The sequence below is a fragment of the Scatophagus argus genome, chromosome 2 (genome assembly GCF_020382885.2).
Source record: "Scatophagus argus isolate fScaArg1 chromosome 2, fScaArg1.pri, whole genome shotgun sequence".
Lineage (NCBI taxonomy): Eukaryota > Metazoa > Chordata > Actinopteri > Scatophagidae > Scatophagus > Scatophagus argus.
Window position 1 is genome coordinate 20,622,705 of NC_058494.1, and position 20,305 is coordinate 20,643,009.

The window sequence follows — 20,305 nt, forward strand, 5'->3', positions numbered from 1 at the left end:
TGACTTTTCCTTCTCTGTTTTTCATATGTGCTCCGTCCAATTCCCCACCTCCATTCTTTACTCCACTTCCAATCAAAGTTGTTCAGCACTTAAGTTATTATAGCCTTATCTCAGGTAACTGTGGACATAAGACTGCATTCATCTGGATTAGCTAGAAGGTTTAAGTGTGATCCCGATCCCGGTTTCGTCTCCTTTGTCTTTGATATGTTCTGTTTTTCCAGCACCCAGCAGGTTAAATCGCTGTGGTCTGTATCACTGCTGTGCCCACTTTTAAGCTGTTTTAACTCCCATTTATGACATTAGAGAGTCACAATCAGCATTGCTCTCTGTTTATTGCTGCTTCTAAACCAAGACTCATTAACCTACTCAGTACTCAGTTGGTGGTTTGTCATCACTTTCTCCTTTTTTGATTTTTTTTTTTTTTTTTGACATTTTGAATAAAGTCTGACTTCTGTGAAAAATTACATGTGCTTACTTAAGGATGTACAAGGCTTAGTAAATATTCCTCTTCTAACCTACGAGTAAACAAAACTGTCAAAACTTAAGGATTATGCTGTACAGCTTTTTGTTTGTGTTCTTAGGTTATGATACTCTGATGTTAAACATGGATTTCAGCAAGCAGCGGCGTGAGGTAACCTGATGCAAGCCTTCTCATATGATGTTTTGGTTGTTTCACTCAACGGCATGTTAATCATGTTTGATAGTCCCTGTGTGTGTGTGTGTGTGCGTGCGTGTGTGTGTGTGTGTTTGTGTGAAGGTCTTTACTACCCTCATTAAGTTCACTACGGATGACTTGCCAGGACTTGTCATGAGCCTGTGTTTGTCCTGCTGTAGTTCCAGACTCTGTGAGTGTGTGTGCGTGTGTGTGTGTGTGTGTGTGCAGAGGTCGGCGTGCGGGTGGCGTGTGGGTGTGTGACAGTTTAATCCGCTGCCAAAGAGAGGAACAGGAGAGTTGGGGTGCAAAACAGCCTGTCAGTCACGTGTGCTTTCTCCCTGAGTGGGAATCAGTGTTTGTCTCCTTGTAAACAGAACATTGTTTGCTCAAACCGCTTAATCAGGGAAGCAATACTTTGATCAATAACTACAAAAACGCAAGGGAGGAAAATGAAAAGTTGCAACAGGACATTTTTTGGTTTGCGTCGCTGAGGGTTGTAGATCTGAGCTGAGGTTTGTGCCCAGACAGCAGATCTGTACTGCCAGCTCATGAGTCAGTGACTCACACTGATACGACTATCATGTCCCTGTGAAACCAAGTGCCACACACTGACTGGGCACACATCAGCAAAAATACTGCTAGTGCTCAATAACGCGTGACGTCTACTCACATGAGTGCAGGTCACGAAGTGCGTGTGACAACGTACAAGCCAAGAGCCCTGTTCTGTCTGTGTATTCGCATGCATAGAAATGTGTGTGTGTTTTTCTGTGTTTGCTCTGCGGGTGGTTTGCGAAGGGCTGGACATAATGTCAAATCTGGATTAGTCCTGTGATCCCACGACAAACATCAGAGAAATAGTTTTGTGTATCTGTCGCCTTGTAGTTATGTTGCACAGCTGTAAAATATTAGCACAGCGACAGCTGATTTACAACACCGATGATAACACGCTACAACCACACTTCAAACAAAGTGGCCAAAGACACTGATCCAGTGACTTGGTGTGTCTTAACCAGTGACAGCTGGTGGATGATCTTGCAGGGGGCACATGAAGGGCTCGGGCTGTCAGGTATCATTGGTAGGCATGGGATTGAAGGGATCAGTGATGACGAGTTGTATAAGTACTGGCTGACAAGGTTAAGGCACCTTCAAGAAAACGTGGCTTCTTTATAGCATTAAATATCTAAAACAATGATTGAAGATGGCTTTAAGTTAAAAAAAAAAAACAACAACAAAAAAACACGATTTAATGCAAAAATAAGAGCTAAGAGTTCAGAATTCTGCGAATCTGCTTCATTGACACTGAGTGGGTGGAGTTAAATCAAAGTTGACAGCGGCATCTCCGTGGCAACATCTGCAACAAAGTTAAACAAAACTCACGCATCCTACGAAACCACACCCCGTTTACGACAGACAGATACTTAAATCACTTGTCAACAATTTGATTGATTGACCGTACACTACATGCTTCAGTGACGACGTAAAACGACGACGTTTCAATAAAGTCTGAAGCCCTGACTTCAGTAAGAGGCAAATACAACCAGTATCTTTGTGACAGAATCTGGTCCTGTAAGATCCTGTTTCTTATAATATATAATGATTAAGAACATAGCTTTCTTAGGCCCTTGAAGCTATGAGTTCAGTATGGAAAGTAAGGTGATAAAATGTAGTTTTAGATTTTGTTGACAGTCAAAGTGTGTGTTACCTTCAGCACTGGTTGAGTTTGATCTCTGGATATGCTTTTTGCTTTGAATGTTTTAGAGTAAATATATTGCAAATCAGTGCCTGGGAAGAGGCAATACAACGAGAACAGGAGCCTACACGCCTGCTGAAAATTACCGCACTAAGGCTTCTGACATTCACATATCATCAAAGGCACACACAGGGAAAAAGACAAGTGGCTGTAATTTAACATGAAAATACAAAAAAAAAGCTAAGTGCCCCTCACTACTTTGGAAAATAGCCAGTAATAATGCAAAGTATGGAATTTTTCTCTCCCCTTCAGGGACCCATTGTGCGCCGAGCTGTCATTTACGGTGGCATTTTTAAATGTCACATGTCCATGAGGCACAGGATGTGACTTGACAGTGTGGTAAGTGCAGGCAGATGCATCTTGTTTTTGCAGCACCAGACCACTTTGCATTTCCCAGCATTAGCAGACTGTTAAACTTTGCTGGTTGATTTGTGGACTTTTTGTTTGGACTTTAGGGAGGAAAAAGGAAGTTTAAAGTTGCATGACTTGTGCTGTTTCCCTATCAGTTTTCCAGAGTGGCATCACTGTGAAGACTTATGACAATCACTTGACGGACACGTTTCAAAATAACACAGAAACCACGTAGCCACAGGAAACATTCCTCGTTGTCTTATAAGGCCTGTATTTTTGACAGTGTGTCAGTGTCTCCAACGTGAACCCTTGAGTTTGTGTTCTAGCTGCATCTAATCTTTCACAAAACAACCTGTGTTTTGTTGTCCCCCATGCCGATATGACAGTGGACTTTACTGCACAAGCGCTTACAGTATGTTGGTTGTTCAAAGTAAGATTTTATCAGAAGGTGGAATGAAAACTCATATTTGCTGTAGGTTTGAATGCATACATTTTACAAATTAGCATTACAAGAAAAGAGTCCCACATCCAACCTTCTCAGGCACAGGTACATTGGAAAGTCTGGCTTGAGTACTGAAAATGGAAAATCCCATTTACTGCTCTTGCTAGGAATCCTAATTTATTTTATTATTATTTGTTATTTATTTATTTTTCAAGACAAATTAATAAAGACCAAAAATATCCTGCATGCTGCTTTAACTAAGCCATGTCGTCAAAAAAAAGAGTTAAAAATCCTGCAACTTCATTCCCAGTTTACAGGTTGATAGAAAATCGACACAGTATTCTCTGGAAAGCAGAAGATATTGCTGTTTACCAAGAACTGTTAAAGTGATTGTAACCACAACTTTTGAACCTTGTGTGTGACTGCTGTCTCAGTATTACTCAATGCTAAATAACCTTTGAACAAATGCTAAACTGTCACTTCTTTAAATGAAAAACTATGCATTTGGCTCGCTGAAACATTATTTGTGCATTCTCACTTAACGACATAAAGACCCGCTTGGTCTTTGGTCTTGGAAAACACGGTATGTATGTCATGTGCTTGTGGACGACTTGCATCTCAAGCTACTTGCCTTCTGTGGGCAGAACGAAGCACTGTATATTTCAGCATGGTGTATGGTGTATTTATGTAAATTAATTTAGACAAAAACTAAAAACTTCCGGATTAAATGGACACCATTTATCATGAGTTAGTTTTGTTTCTGTGTGGGCGTGCACGTGCTTGTGTGTCTGTGTGTGTGCGAGATGGGCCAGAGGAAGTTTGTTTTCTCACATTGTGTCATTATGTGGGCGAGTAAACATGCTGACCAGTTTTTTTTAGCATCAAGTTCAGGCATCAAAGCTTTTATTTCTCACAAGGTAAAATACTGATCTGTTTTATTCTCATGTTAGCACACAAATTTAAAAGCCAAGAGGTTGCTTTATTTAACCTAATTGTTTCATTATTATTTCAAAATCTTTCTCAGGTTCTTCTTCTTGCTCTCCAATTGAATTACTCACTCTTTCACTCCAAGTTTTTACTCAAAACAGTTGCAAATAATTATCGCAGACATTTCACATATCAGAGATAAATTCCTGTCTGCACATGGCTCATTGACATGGTATGAGACAAGGTGTCCTTACCAACCAATTAACACCCATTGCTGGTTTATCATAATACCTCAAAGATGCTAACACACCCTGTTTATTAGTTGTTACTCCCTTTAATCCAGATGACTAAATGGGTTTACACTGAAATGCACAAACAAAACTGACAAGCAAGAGATCAAACCTGTATTTCACTGTAAGAGTTTTGAGCCACAGGCTTGAAATATGGGGGAAACAGCAGGCGGGGCGGTGGCAATACCGTACTTTAGAGTTTCTTTGTTCTCCTTTTGTGTCATTGGGCTTACACACACACACACACACACACACACACACACACACACACACAGAACGAAAGAGCAAGAAAAAGAGGGAGAGAATGAATAAATGAGTAAATATAAATAATTCTCAAAAAAGTTTAATTACCATTTCTTTAACTGAAACAATACAACTGTAACTGTATGACCAGATGGAGATGGAGATTTATTTTCTACTGTGGGTCATTAATCCTGCTTCAGAGTCTGTGTGCAAAGAAATTACTTAAAGAGCAAATGCCTGTAGTCTGCTGCCCTCTTGTGACGACCAGATACAACCTGCCAGTGACTGCTGTGTTTGTATCTCCCCAGTAGGGTTTCGAAACAACGAAGAAAGGAAAAGGTTAGAGTCAGTATTATTTTGCCATGAGAATTTCCATTGAAAATCAAAACTGGTTTACAAGGGTCATGGTGAAGACGGCAACAGGCCTTACAATGGACAAAACCAACCAAATTACAAACTTGCATTCAGCAACAGGAGACATATATTATTTGGCCAAGATTTGTTTTTGTAATCTTCATCAGATGTTTTAGCACAGCCTGACTCTGTAACCATGATACAAAGGTATTTATAAAATTGGCATCCGAAACAGAAGGCCTATGTTTCAAAGTATAGGGTGATAATCAACCTGTCAACAAACAGTGCGTATGTCACGGATTTCTGTGAGATCAGGTTGGTATTAATACATACTGTATGTTGTTGATTTTATGTTCAAGATTTAAAAAAAACAAAAAACAAAAAACAGAAAAAACAGAAGACAGTTGAAACAGAAAACACTTCAAGCACAAGGAGGCACAAGAGCCACCAAAGACTCAGGAGCCCCCAAGGACTGACCTGACTCAAGACAATGGAAACATTTATAATAAGAAATGGCAAAAAGCACCGTGACTTTAACATATACGAACATTTAAAAAAAAGAAATATAAAGAAGAAAATAGCTTTCTTTCAAGTATTATCACCATGATAACTAACATGACGGACAGGAAACAACTAAAGTTTTCTAAGCCAATGCTTTTCTTAGCCAGCCTAATAGGATACTTAAACAAGTGATTCAATTTTGAGTTAGCTACTGATCCTACTTTCTACGTATTTCAGAGGGAAATGTAAACTTTAAGCTGTTTATTCAAAACAAATACCAGCTTATAATTTTGACTTCAAATTTCTGCATTTACCCATCTTCACTATTTGCAACAATAAATGGTTTGCATCCAAGGCAACAGTTCAAGACTGTTGAGACACTGTTAGTTAAGTTAAGTTATTTAACCTTTCATTACTTCTACTACTTGTTCACTTTTTTTCTTGTGCAGATTTTTACCAACATGGAATAAATGAAGTGGTTTGCGCCTTTGCACGTGACTAAAAGACCTAAGTACGTCTTTAAAGCTTGGGTACACAAATATTTCAGGTGATGTTATACACATACAGGTGTTGCTGTCTTTTGTTTAGCCGTAGTCCCAGTTAATCAAGCAACAGTGTGTGAACAAGGCCCAGTTGAGGCGGCCTCTGTGCGGCTGTTGCTGGGAGCTCCGGCCAATCAAAGCAGCAGCGCTCCCATACAAGTACTTGGGGGGCTGGAGAAGCATGACATCATGCACAGCTTCGACCCTCTCTGCGAAAACAAACGAGTGAAACATCATTAGCTCACTACAGCAAAACAACAATCGATTACAGAGCCGTTTGCACTCCCATATTCCGCCGTCCCATCCTTAAAATACGCCCGGAGTCCGACCCCGGTTGGCACCCCGCTGTGTGCAGCGGAGTCTGGGAGGGGCATCCGTTTGTCCGTCCGGACAATGGCGGATGGGGAGACCAACTGTGTCTGTGGAGTGGGACGGCGGTGATGGGGACTTAGTAGAACATCATCCCACTTGTCCGTTTGTATTTTCTCTGCATAGCTTGGTACTCAGCTCTCGCCATGGATCCAGAGAAAACGCTGACATTCTGCCTAGGGCTGAAGGCAGAGGAGGTAACACACCGCACAGCTTTTCCTCTGACACAAACACTGCTGCCAGCAGCTGGGCTTCAGTCATTCTGCAGGGCAACATGCTCCCCTCGCCTTGTGTTGTGGTTGACACACAGTGGCCTCAACTTAACAACTGTATCTGTCTTTTTTGTTTTTTTTTGTTGTTGTTTGTTTGTTTTTTTTACCACGAATCGTTGCATGTTGTTGGCATATTTCTGGAGACAGTGGGTGCATTTGTGCACCACTGCAGCAAATATTTTGTGTCCAGTAAAGTCAGTCCACGATGGTTAGTGTCTGATTGTTGCGGTCAGTGGAATGGCTGCGATGCTGTGGTCAGTGCAGAACATGTGTTTTAGAGTTGTGTGCCTTCAAAATGTCCACAATATTGTTATGTTGCTATTCTGCAGATATTCTGAATTTTGTATGGTTACTCAACTTAAATTATTGACACGTCTGCTGAACACATACATTTCAGTAGTTGGTACTTGTTGATTTGTGTTACTGAAACTGCAACTGAAACAGAGAAAGTCTGTGGTAATGCACCAAGGACTTAACTCTAAATTATGCAATAAGAGAGCCTTTTGCTGCCAGACCACTATAGGCTAATAAATCAAATGTACAGTTGCTTGTAGAAGAACACCGTTGTGCTGATTCAGGACACTGACTTGGCGTGATCCAACACCATTGTTGTTTTCTAGATGTGTTTAGCTTAAACAACTATATTTATAATACCAATGACATTGGCTTACACATAGAAAAGCTGAAAGTTCTCAAGGACACGTCCATGTTCAGCCAGTAACTGGGACATGTAAAATTACGTTGACCACGAATTCTCTGGCACTAAAAGGTGAATGTTTTGAGGGGAGAGAAAAAGATGTTTTCAACTCAGAATTTTAAACTCAGCTGTGCTTTAGTGGCTTAACTATAATTATTGGCAAAGCAGATTGTACCAGATATGCATTCTAAGAATATTATTTGCTTTAAAAAGGCAAAAAAGGAATAGTTTCAATCTGTAACTTTTTCATTGTAAGTTTGTTTTGATTTGTCTTATTATTGCCGTTTGATTTTATTTCTACTCAAGAACTTGGTTCGTATGTCGTCAGGCAAATTGCAGTGACTGTCTTTGCATGTCTTGACTTTAGGCTTCAGTGCAACAAAAAACGTTTGTCTTTCTTGAATTCGTCCTGACAGTGAAGTTGAACCTCTTCAGCCCACGCAATAACAACAGTTCTCTTCGCAGTCTAAGCGCGTAAGGCCGACTTTTTTCTGTGCGTGTTGTCACTTTACTGTTGCCACTTGCAGTACCAGATGAAACCTTTTTGACTAATAGTATTGTTGTGGCGGTTCACAGAATTTTCAGTGTTGCCTCACACCACATCCTCCACTCATGATTTTTGGGTTTTTATGTGGCAATGAAAAGGCTCAAACCTTGATGTTCATGGCCCCACAGTCGGACACATAACAACTAATGCGTTCTGCACAGTTTTATCGTCACGTAGGATGGAGGTAGTGAAGGTATGTGTGTAGCGATGCTGAGGGGAACTTTGGGACCCCAGGGTTGGAAATCATTTGTGGTTACCGTGTGGTCTTAAGGGTTGTTTCAATGATCTCTTCACACCCATGCGCATGTACTCAGTGCCTTGTGGTGAGCTTACCACAGGAACTTCGATGCCTGAACATTTCCCCTTTTGACTCTGCCTTTCTTAACTGTATATAAGCTTATTTTTAAACCACCCAAGGTTATATTTGACAGCTGGATATGCAGCATAACTTGTCTGTTGGGTTTTATTGTTGCACAATATTTAGTGGGCTACGCAATACTTGGTAAAAGCGAAGTATCTTTTCAGGCCTGAAGATTTGAGTGTGTCGGCTGCTTTTGTTAAATGAATTAAAACGCTTCAGAAAATGTTTTATATTTCTCAAAGTAAAGTATCAAACTATTATTGATTTCCCATTGATATCAAATTTGAACTGTATAGACAAAAGTATTGGGACACCTGACCATTACACCAACAGGAACTTTAATGACATTGCATTCTAAATGCATTCTTCATGCAGTAGAGCATTTGTGAGGTCAGACACTGATGTTGGACCAAAAGGCCTGACTCACAATCTCCATTGCAGTTCATTCCAAAGGTGTTTGATGGGGTTGAGGTCAGGACTTTGAGTGGGTCACGTTTTTCCACACCAAACTCATCCAATTTCTTGGAGTTTCCTATGTGCACTGGGACACAGTCATGGTGGAATAGAGAAGGGTCTTCCCCAAACTGTTGCCACAAAGATGGAAGCATAGCATTGTCCACATTTCCCTTCACTAGAAGTAAGGGGCCGAACCTCCGAAAAACAACCCCATATGACACCTGAATTCAATAATGAAGAGGTGTGTCCAAATAATTTTGTCTATATTGTATGAGCACTAGTATAGAAAACTTGGCCCAGCTCCGATGCTACTGCCTATGATGATCGTGTCCACATCATGTCACGACCACATAGTTCTGTCTGCAACCAAATTAACTGACTTATCTGTCCCATGTCCTGTCCGTATTTCCTTGGTTAGAAATTTCTGTTTGACCAAAATGCCATATAATGTTGTGTTGTGCAATTTTGATATACCTGTGGATGCATGTGTAAACTATGCACTACAGTATGTACTAACATACACTATTGTCATTTTCTCAGCATCACGTCAGTGTGTGGAGTTAGGTGCTTGTCAAATTTTGGCTCATTCTCATTTTGTATCTTACAAATAGACAGTAGTTGTACTTCTGAATCTGTTAATAGTTGTGTGTGCACTGGCTCGTATCTGTGTATCCACACACACACACACATTGCAGTCATAGGGCCAGCATTGTTCCCCATGCTGAGTACATAACCAGCAGCCAGTTGTTAACAAAAGAGGTCTCATTTACATGGCTGTAGGCCTGGTGCGTAACAAGGCAGTGAGCCCCCAGTGTCTGCACATTGTTTCTGACAGTGGCCCCACATCCACCACCAGCACACACACACACACACACACACACACACACACACACACACAGAGGCATTTTTCATGTTACTCACAGTGGGCCTGAATGACATTTACAGAGACGTGAGTGGCTCACAGAATCTTTTAAATCTGCGATGTGGCAGAACAGCATTTGGAGAGAATAAGTGAAGAAATAGTATTAATAATTTCCACTGCAGATGATATTTGGACACTAATAGTGCTGATGTGCCAGCACCCATCCTTATAGGTAGGTCAGCCTGTCTGATGGTTGTAGGTTTTGCTGCTGGCTGACGTGCTTGTCATAACCAATCCCATGAGGAAAAGTGATAAAAAAATGAATTGCCAGATTTTCGTATGTGTGTGGCTGCTTAGTTTTCAAATGCTCTGTTGATTAGGCAATCAACAGGAAGTGGTTAACTGTAACCCTTGACTGTTTAGCTTCTTCGCAGCTTTAGACGTGTTCCTTTTGCATGCGTGTGTGTGACTGAAAGAAACGAGGAAGGAGAACAAGCACAAAAGGTGTGAGGAGCGAGCCTGGGAATTGGTTCCATCTGCCTGCTCTGTGGAGCCGCAGAGGACAACCGCTTTTTGTTAAAGAGCCATTGACCTTCCCATCTCCTTGAGCCATGAATGTAGAGAAACCAGCATCACTAGACTGGAAAATAGACCTTTAGTGGCCTTTTTTGCCTTGCTTGATTAACGCAAATACCTGAAAGATAATTTGTTTCTTGTGAAGCGCGTGTCCTCGTTAGTTGAAACATGAAGAGTTGATTTTTTTTATTATTATTATTATTGTTCACTTACAATGTGTCATTTCTTTCTCCGCTGCTCCGCCTTCGTCTCTGCCTTTTACCAGATGACCATAACCCTGCAGGGCCTGGATGGGACTGAAGCTGCTACGGTAGGGAGCTCGACCTTCAACCACAACTGAATACTCACATATTGGTGGTCTCATGTGTGGTAATTTTGTCCATAATAGATTTAGCAACCTCTTCTTCTTCTCTTATTGTTATAGTTTATGGTTTTGAAAAGTGCCTGAGCTCATCAAGTTTTGAATCCTAGAGTAGTGAAATTTGCTGGATTTTCTTTATGATCAGACATTTAATATTTAATGTGTGGGTTTAATTCTTCAGTTGCTTCTCTCCGTCACGCTGACTTGCTAATGATTAAGATGTCCCTGTAAAATTCTCAGAGGTCCATTTCTCATTTTAGGTGGCTGTTTCGCGGGAGGCTGACATGCGCCCAGTTAATAAGGTGTGAGGTGTTTTTTCTTTAAATTTAACCTTCACATGTAGCTGCAGACAAACACACTGTCACACTGTCATCGAGCAAAATAATCTCACAGCCGCCTTAATCAATATTTTTACATTAACAGTGGGAATTTTAGTGTCTTTCAGCTCACTGTTTTGGTATCAGGCTTTCTATTTTTATTCTATTCTTATTTTAGTTTTATATACTTCTTATTTATTTCTTTTACTTTCCTGATTTCTTTGTACTTATTGTTGTTCTTGTGCCAAAGTAACAGCTGAATTTCTCTGCTGGGAACCAATTAAGGTTTGTCTTGCACTGACTTGATAGTCGCTGTAGGCCACTTTATTCAGCAAAAAGCTCCGATAAACCTGTTGCACATCACCAAACAGCAGACATAGTAGCATAGTAGCGCATTTAGCACCTAAAGAACCAGACATTTATCTGAGGAGTTGGTGGAGACCAGAGCTGAAACACAAGAGAAGTGAATGTTGGACTTAAATTTGTCAGCTGATCAGAAATGTGACTCTAAATAAATGCTAGTTTTACTCTAAAATGTCATCATAATCTAATTATCAAAAAACATAATATAAATGTAAAAAACAAGTAAGTAAGTTTTAAGATTCATCTACTTTCAGATGCCTACTTTTACTTTCAGACTTTTCTCAGTTGTCAGGGAGGCGGTTCGGTTGTTATCGCATGATTTAAATATGGAAATTCAGTCAAGAGAATAACGACTGGTTGTGTAAAGGGAGATTATAACTCCTGTCTTAGTTCAACGACTGGTGTCAGATGTCAAGGCTTCCTGTTCTGTCCTGATCTTATCTTCTGATTTAAAAAAAAAAAAAAAACAAAAACTGAAGAGTGGACCTTAAATGCCGGATGCAGGATTTGCCTGTTGGTGTTTGTAAGCACAGCAGATGGACTTGGTGCAGTAAGGGGGAAAGGTAGTTGTTTGTTGAGTCTACAGATGCTTTAGGTCTGTGGTGGCATAATGTTTGATGATGATATTTGGAATGAGACTAAACAATCAGCCATCTTTCTCCAGATTCGCTGATGCCCAGAAACATCCCAAACAGCAAAAGATTGAGAACGTAAGAAAATCCAGGCGGGGGGGCCCTGCAGGGGGGACTACTTTTGTAGGAGTCTGTATGCTTTTTTTTTTTTCAGGGAAATCCTACATAGTTTAACTTAAAGTGAAGAGCATTTTACTACTTCTGCGCTGGTCAAGAACGAACTTTTGCACTAACCGTTACAGCTGTCTCTCCAGTTTACACTATTTTTACCGTGCTAATATGTAATGCTGTGTTTCGTCCACTAGGTGGTGAAGCATCACGGGGGCTCCGGTAGCCGGCCTGTTGTCAGTCCCAAGTATTGTCCTGGAGTAAACAACAATCCCGGTTACCTGTGTGAAACAGGGCACTGCTGCGGAGAGACAGGCTGCTGTACCTACTATTACGAACTGTGGTGTGAGTCAACTGACCGAGTGACTGGGGACAAGGACCCGAGTCCAAGTCTGCACTTTGTGACAGTAATCATGCAGTCCTGCCTGGTCTGGATACAAAAATGTTTACTTTAATTACTATCATTTAACTTTAGGATCAGGTTATTGAAGTATTTTGGCTCACCTTGTGAATGGGTTTCTGTTGTATTAACTGGATGCGTGGAACCAGAAATGCAGACAAGCTGCTTCATGTGAAAAGAATCTGACCAGGAAACTCAAAGGTGGATGTTTTCCACATCACCTCATGTCTTATTTTCAGGCTAATTCAGTTGTGGTCATTCCCATTCATTTCACTTGCAGAGATCAGTTTTTGAAAAGAAAAACACAGAGCTTTTTTTTTCTCATTTGGTTAAAAGATGTTTCTGTTTAAGTTATAAAGAACATGTTTAAAAAGGCGTAAACTGTCACTACTTGACTTTATTTTGCATTGTAATGTTGAGGTACAGCTCTTCATGTGCTTTTCCCCTCCCCCCTGACATGTCATCTGTTTAATTTTAATTAAACCAAATTCAAACTAAAATACACGATCATGGTATAAGATTTGAAATGAACACTAGGGGGCACCAAACAGCTGTTCATGGCGACACGTTGCAATGTTAAATTTGAAATTTGATCTTAAAAATCACATTGAAATAACATCTAAATCTGTACTTTTTCCTTGTCTGATGACATGTTCATAAAAGAGTGGACCTCTATAACGTTATAGGTTAAGTACATGCTTAGGTTGATATCAAAAGATTTCTTTGCTGCTAAAAAACGCTGAAATCACGAACTATGCTTAAATGAGCCACCTTTTCAAAATATACACGATACGAAATTCAAAAGAATCAAATTCTTTTTACCTGCCACAAAGATGTTGTCTGAAAGTTGATATCATCTTCAAATGAATGTAACCAAAGCTGGAAAATAAATCTAAAATCTCAGGGTTTGCTTTGGAAAATGAACAGCAGTAACGTAAAACATGAATGATTTGTGTTTAATGAAATAAAATATCCAAAAAATACCATTGCTGTAGGTTTAAAGCATATCTCTATGTAACCTGAGATGTTATTTTGGATAACAGCGCAAAACTTGAATGGTGTGTTCATGTTGGGTTAATTTCCTGTTTTCTGCAGGGTTCTGGCTGCTGTGGACGGTGCTGATCCTCTTCAGCTGTTTCTGTGCTTACCGCCACCGCCGGGCCAAGCTGAGGATCCAACAGCAGCAAAGACAGAGGGAGATCAATCTGATTGCCTATAACGGAGCCTGCAACTACCCTTCCTCAATGCTGGACCTCAGTATGTTTTTGTTATTTTATTTCACACATTGAGTTTACAGTACATATTATGGTCAAAGCTGTCATCTACACTTATTAAGCAACATCACAACGCATGGAGTAAAGTAACGACAGCAGGAATATTAATTAAACTGAGTAAAACAATCAGTAAACCATTAAGAAAAATGTTGATTTATTTCTAAATCCGGGCTGCAAATAAAAGTTAAGAACACAAATTTGTGTTTCAGGTGCAGTGCTGATCCATTATCACTAATTGTCAGGAAAAGTGTTTTTAATTTTTACTTGTGACCCTCATTTTGCTCCACCTGTTTGTTCCTGGTTGTGAGCTAAAATTGTAGCACATGCTACACTATATAGACAAAAGTACTGAGACAGACCTCTTTATTATTGAATTCAGATGTGGTATGGGGATGTTTATCAGGGGTTGGGCTCGGCCTCTTACTTTCAGTGAAGGGAAATCTTAATGCTTCAGCATTCCAAGACATTGTGGACAATGCTGTGCTTCCAACTTTCTGGTAACAGTTTGTTGAAGGCCCTTTTCTATTCCAGCATGACTGTGTCCCAGTGCACAAAGCAAAGCTCCATAAAGACATGGTTGGATGAGTTTGGTGTGGAAAAACTTGACTATCCCACAAAGAGTCCTGACGTCAACCCAATCCGACATCTTAGAGATGAACCGGAACAGAGATTTCAATCCAGGCCTTTTGGTCCAACATCAGTACCTGAGTTTACAAATGCTCTACTGCATGAATGGGCAAATGTTTCAACAACACTCCAAAACCTTGTGGAAACCCTTCCAAGAAGAGTAGAATCTGTTAAAGCTGTAAAGTTGTCTGTGTATTTAGAATGTGATGTCATTAAAGTCCCTGTTGGAGTAATGGTCAGGTGTCCACAGAATATCTAATAACAAGTAGCAGACTGCACATTCCAGCTGATGTATGATATTTCTTTCATCACAGGTTTTCTGGCCTCCTTCAAGTTGCCCTCCTATGAAGAGGTGGCGGCGCAGCCCAGTACCCCTCCCCCACCTTACAGCTCCGTCTTTGCCCTGCAGGGAGGTGCCATGGGGGGTCCTAGCTCCGCTTACCCACATCATCACCATCACCGCCACCCATGCCCTCCCTATCTCGGCCCAGGTCCCGGTCCCAGTGGCCTGACTTCCTCCCAGAGCTCTGACAACTACACCAGCTGCTCCTGCGAGTCGTGCTCCCTCACCTCCCCCTGCAGCACCTCCTTCTCTGTCCAGGTGACAGACGAAACATATGACAGCAGCCACCTCTCCACACCCAGCGAAGCGGGGGGCGACTGTGTTGTCATGCCAAGGGTTGCCAGTTTCGCTCCAACTCCTTCACCTTCTCCTCCATCACAAGTTCCACCAGATGTTATACCTGCAGTCACTCCAGATGTCATACCCGTACAAAGACGGTCCTCTAATGGCAGCGAGGGAGTCTCACCTTTAGCTCCACCGCTGTCTCTTCCTTTGCACTCTCGTCCCTCACACCCTTCTCGTCTCCCACTTTCTCCCCTCATTCTGTTATCTTCCCTTCCTCAAGGTCAAGTCCATCCTCTTGTCCTCTCAGACCCACTCGGAGCCACGGCCTTTCAGAAAGAGAAAGAAGAAGGGGTTTCGCCTTGCGGTACAACCTTAAAGCCCACTCTGTCGACCCCTAAGCAGGCTCTCTTCTCCTCAGATGTGTCCGTTTTCACGCACTGCAACAACAAAGAGGATCAAAAAGGAGAAAAAGAAGACGAAGAGGAAGAAGAAGAAGAAGAAGAGGATCATTTCCGACATCGACGCCTAACGGGTGACTCAGGCATCGAGGTATGTCGCTGCCACGTGAAGAGAGAAGAAGAAGAGCGGCAGAAGGGGCATTTTGGTAAAGGAGGCAAAGAGGCTCTAAAGGAGGCGGAGAGGGTACTGCATGACAGCGTGGACTGTTCCCTCCGTGCTGCTCAGTCACCTCTCCTGGACGACTGCGGCGAGCAGCGTGACCACGTCTCCTCATCCTCCAGCGTCCTGCAGAAGGCAGGCGAGGGCGTCCTCGCTGTGGAGTCCTCTTAAGCTGACGGCCATGGAGTTGTAGTGAAACAGTGGAAAAAGTGACACATTTATGCTCAGTAGCATCCTCGTAGATCAAGACTAGTAGGTGAAAACTAGAATCACTGAAGAAAAGTCTTGTGGGTCTTACTGTAGTGGTTGCGAGCAGAGGGACTGGTCGAGTAATGGATCCTCTTGTTTTCTCTGTATTCTACTTCAAATGAGAAACTCCAACATAAGCCGACACCTGAAAGTCCTGTTTTGCAGTTGATTTATTTGCGGTTCAGGAGAAGGCTTATCCTGCTTCTCTAAAGTGGTGAAAATGCTAATGAAATGTTCTTTTTTTACCAGTGGCTTTGTGTCAGCATCCCTAAATTCCTCTACTGTTTACTTTTCATCTCACTTTTCTCTCTCTGCGTGGCACAACATTGTTAAAAAGAAAAGAAAACAGTTTTGCTCTTTGAAATGAAATCCCACATAGAAAGTGGTTCCCAGCTTGGGGGGATCAAGACCCATGTAAGGGGGGGTTAAGAATGAAGAAAAACGTCATCTGCTATACAAAATTGCATGCTAATTTCCTGATGTTTTTATGTGAAATTATGCATTGTTTTCCCTCTTTGGGCATTCAAATGAAACAATCCTGAGAGGCGGAAATCAATCTCTGGAGCTGCTCACAGTGACATATGCAAATATTCTTTCATTTTAAGGGGTCATGCAGCAAAAACGTTGGGAACCACTGCTTAATGTAGAAGACGACTCACAACATCCCAGGCGGTAAACATGAGCGAGGCTCTTTATTTTTAACCGACGTCTTCTCGAACAGAATAAACATGAGTACATGTATATCACAACTTAAATCGCCGAACAGTTAATTTTCGAATGAGCAGCTCGATCAGACTTCTGAAATGGGTCACAAGTATTGAACGCCTGGTTGGACCGCAGATGCAGATTTTTCGTCATGGGGTGGATCTTTGCTTTCACCAGCCTACTTCCCTCTGTTCATCAGAGAAAACAGAGAAGGCAACTATTGTGACTGATTCAAGAAGCTTGTGTTTTATACATTGTGTCTTATGTTGCTCCCTAAAGGAAAATGGGGTGCAGACATTGATTTAGAATATGTAGGTGGCAAAGCTTTACGACAGTACTGCGATTATGCGTTGTTTCAGACTGTTAACATGATTTTGCCGTGTAGACTGTTTGACTTTGGATTTAAAGTGTTTGAAGATGGTCCTGGTTGGTCGTTGCCAGTTTTTGCAAGGCAGCATAAATCTGTTTTCCTCCATGGACGAACTGTTGAGTTTTTACAAGGCAGAAACTTTGAGCCTAATCTCGTCACTGATAATGAATGTAAAAGGTTATGCATCGCAAAAAAAAGAAGAAGCAGAAGAAGAAAAAAAGCAAAACTTCACTGTCTTGTTTATGGAGAATTTTTATGGATTGACTGAAAACCTCTTTAAGAGTGTCCAGCCAAGTGCGAGCTTTGAGAAGACAAAGCTGACGTGAAGTGCCCGTTGTGATGTCTCTTTGAGTCGAATTACGCAGAGGCGTATAAATGTACGAAGTGAGACTTTAAAGTCGCAGTTGGCATCATGCCTGTTTTATTATTGCTGCGGCTAAACGTGTGCTCACTTCTGAGAGTTGACATGCTTTTAAATGTGTCCTGGTTGATCCTGTTGGTTGCCTGTCCGCTGTGTCCGTCATTAGAGGTCAGTCTCTGCCTCAGCAGGCGGACTGTGAGGTCGATGCGCTTGATTGATGCTTTTTCCTTCCCGGTTTTAGAAGTGGGAACAGCACACACGTTCGCTCTATAAGATGTAGGACAAGATTTAAAAAGAAAGAATGTCTCAAAGTCACATTTTTGTACATGTGTGTCTCGAGACAAACGTCTCTGCAGTTCGCTGACTGGAGGCCACTTCGCCGTGTCCTTGGCTCCCTGCAAAGCCGACCTTATTTTCTAAAGGCTGAAGGCAAAGCTTTCAACTCATTTATAGTTCTGTGGAAAAAAACGAAAACAAAACGTTGTCTCGGTTCAGCTTAGTAACACCTTTATTTGTCACAGACAGGTCCTGTGTGTGTCTGTGTGTACCTTAATAGGCAACGCGAACAGGTTTGGGTTATGAAGGTTTTGGCGACATCGTCCGATCATCTCAGAGCTCTTTTGCGGTGACTCACAGGTGTGTCTCAGAGGTGGCTGATGCTCTGAGGGAGACTGTTCAACCTCTGAACTCAGCAAGACGAAAGCCTTTTGGCTACTGTACATTTTTTGGCCTAACAATAGACAGTTGTGATTTTCCTCATTAGTTCTAGCTTATGACTGTTTGTCAAAGTATATGATTCCTGGACGAAATTAGTCTTTCAGTTAGGCGTTCTGTAGTTTACTGCTGCTATGTGGGAGTGTGTGTGCGCGCGTGTGTGTGTGTGTGTGATTTCTGTAAATTCGTATACTTGTACATCAAATGGGCCAACATTTTCTAGCAGTGCTTAGCAGTCTCTTTCTATTATACACAGTATGTAGTACATGTGAGACTTGCAAAAATAGTATTTAGCAATAGTATTCACACTTTTTTCCTTACTCTAGTTAATGCTGGTTGATAGGAAATTAACTGTTGTGAAAAATACATTTACCTCTTTATAACTGATCCGTGAGCTGTGCTGGGCAGAGGCCCTTGATTGTACATAACAATGCATTTTAAATGCCTTTGGCTTAAGGTTTCTCCCAAGTGCAAACTCAGATCATCTGGTTTTATCGCAGCCCCAGTTTGTGCCTCTCGTGTTTTACCGTCACATTCGGGTCACAGAGCTTAGCATCCGTGTGTCTGAAAAATAAATAACGGACCACGCTGTTCCGAAGATTTCCAGATTCTCCAGTGACTCCGATCGCTTAAAAACCACAATCTTCCACTGCATGATAGAAAAGGTTTTTTAAGAAAAGTCCAAAGTTGTTCAATAAAGATGCCGGCTGGAAATAATGCATGTCCTTGCTCCATTTGTCAATCATTCGTTGCATTTTCTGTATTGATTTACCTTCCTGTTGTTTGTAGCTTCTTACAAATGTATTCAGCCCTGAATCATATGTTACGTTTTATTTATGCACGTCCAAAAACACTCGGGAGGAAAACAAAAAAGCGAGCGGCGTGATTCTGGCGAAGTGGGAGGTTGACTCCCGTTATCTTATCACTATGATGATTAATTAGTTAAGTTAATAAATTAAGTTTAAAAGGTTAAAAATCAAATGGCTGTTCAGTTTGGATGTGTTTACATTTGATAACCTCTGGAAAAGGGGACATTATGATTATTTAATCATGACAGTACGTGTTTTGTCTGTAACTGATGAATTTTACTGTAAACATGAAGGTTACTTTTGGAGTAAATAATGTCAGAACTTAAGAAGAGATAAAAACTCAAAGCAGATTGAATATTTGTTTATCTAGAGGGATAAAAATGGTCCTTGAGGATTTTGAGAGTGTTGTTAAGTGACCCAAAGAGGTAATTCAAAGATGGTAATACACAAGATGAGGCACAAACAGGCTAGTTTTCCCCCCAACTCTGATTTCCACTGAACCAAACTGATCTGATCTTTTCATTTGCCTTGTCAAACAGCTGGCTTGTACAGACAAAAAGCCCAAACTTTACCCTCATCGTCACCGAAGGCCAAGGCCTGATATAAGACTGTTACCTCGCTGAGTTTTGACTGCAAAGGACTGTTCTCTTCTCCTTAACAAGATAGTATTTTACTCTATATTTGTACTGACTTTATTTTGTAATGCCAAGAATTGAAGAATTGAGAAAAAAAAGAAACACAGAGCCCGCAATGGTGCGACTGAACTCGTTTGCCAGGAAACAACAACAACAACGAACAACAACAACAAAAAAACCAAACAAGTCGTCAAACCATGTTGATTCAGGATAACTCAAGACTGTTTGAGTGTTCTCCTTTTGCTCCTGCAGCTATGAGACAGCGGGATTTACAGAAGTATCTATAAGTGATTGTGTGTGAAGTAGATCAGATTAATATTACTACAAAATGTGGTGTTCTTTGAGGGTATCCTTGTGCAATTCTACCTGCAGCTCTTCACTGTGTCGTGCGCATGTGTGGGGGAGTTATCGTCAGCCGTGTTTGTCGTGGTGTTAAAACATCGGCGCTAATTATGAGGCCAAAGTTGATCGTTGTTGGTATTTGTTAACATGATATGTGTCAGTATAAATATCCAAGCATTTTTGCGTCATCACGAATATCAAGTTTATTTTGTATCTTGGTGTATAGCCTAGAGGTCTCTGATGCATACTCTGATGTGAAATCCAAACCATGAGATACTCTCACGTTTTTTAAAGCCTTGTTTGTTTGCTCGTATCCAGGTGCTTTTTTTTTGTTTTTGTTTTTTTTCCAAAAGGTGGGATTGTATTTGAATTTCTTCCATTTGAAGTTTTCTCCTTGATGCTTATTGGGATTCTACCACGTTGGTCACTGATATCTGCTCTACTTTATTCAACAAAAACTGTGGATTTTGTGTCGAAATAAATGCTAACAAGTGCTACCAAATAACATGTCTGCGCTTTTGTAAACATTATGCACACGTGTGGCTTCAGCTGCCGGGGATACAGCAGTATTCGGCTTTGATTATACAAAACTTCTTC

General features: G+C 41.1%; 1 protein-coding gene across 1 annotated transcript; it reads left to right on the forward strand.

The window, feature by feature from the left end:
* The first annotated feature begins 6,083 nt into the window (after positions 1–6,083).
* Positions 6,084–19,582, forward strand: LOC124074326. The gene is made up of 6 exons (XM_046417121.1): positions 6,084–6,621; positions 10,461–10,505; positions 10,817–10,858; positions 12,174–12,321; positions 13,472–13,633; positions 14,592–19,582. The coding sequence occupies exons 1-6, from the start codon at positions 6,571–6,573 to the stop codon at positions 15,692–15,694; spliced, it is 1,551 nt and encodes a 516-aa protein (XP_046273077.1). The 5' UTR covers positions 6,084–6,570; the 3' UTR covers positions 15,695–19,582.
* The last annotated feature ends 723 nt before the right edge of the window (positions 19,583–20,305 follow it).

What these genes read in the sequence shown, in the direction of transcription:
- LOC124074326 (XM_046417121.1), top strand. Translation starts at nt 6,571, where the DNA reads ATGGATCCAGAGAAAACGCTGACATTCTGCCTAGGGCTGAAGGCAGAG. An exon ending in ATGGGACTGAAGCTGCTACG is followed by an intron (nt 10,506 to 10,816) that starts GTAGGGAGCTCG and finishes TTCTCATTTTAG; the next exon opens with GTGGCTGTTTCGCGGGAGGC. An exon ending in TTCCTCAATGCTGGACCTCA is followed by an intron (nt 13,634 to 14,591) that starts GTATGTTTTTGT and finishes CTTTCATCACAG; the next exon opens with GTTTTCTGGCCTCCTTCAAG.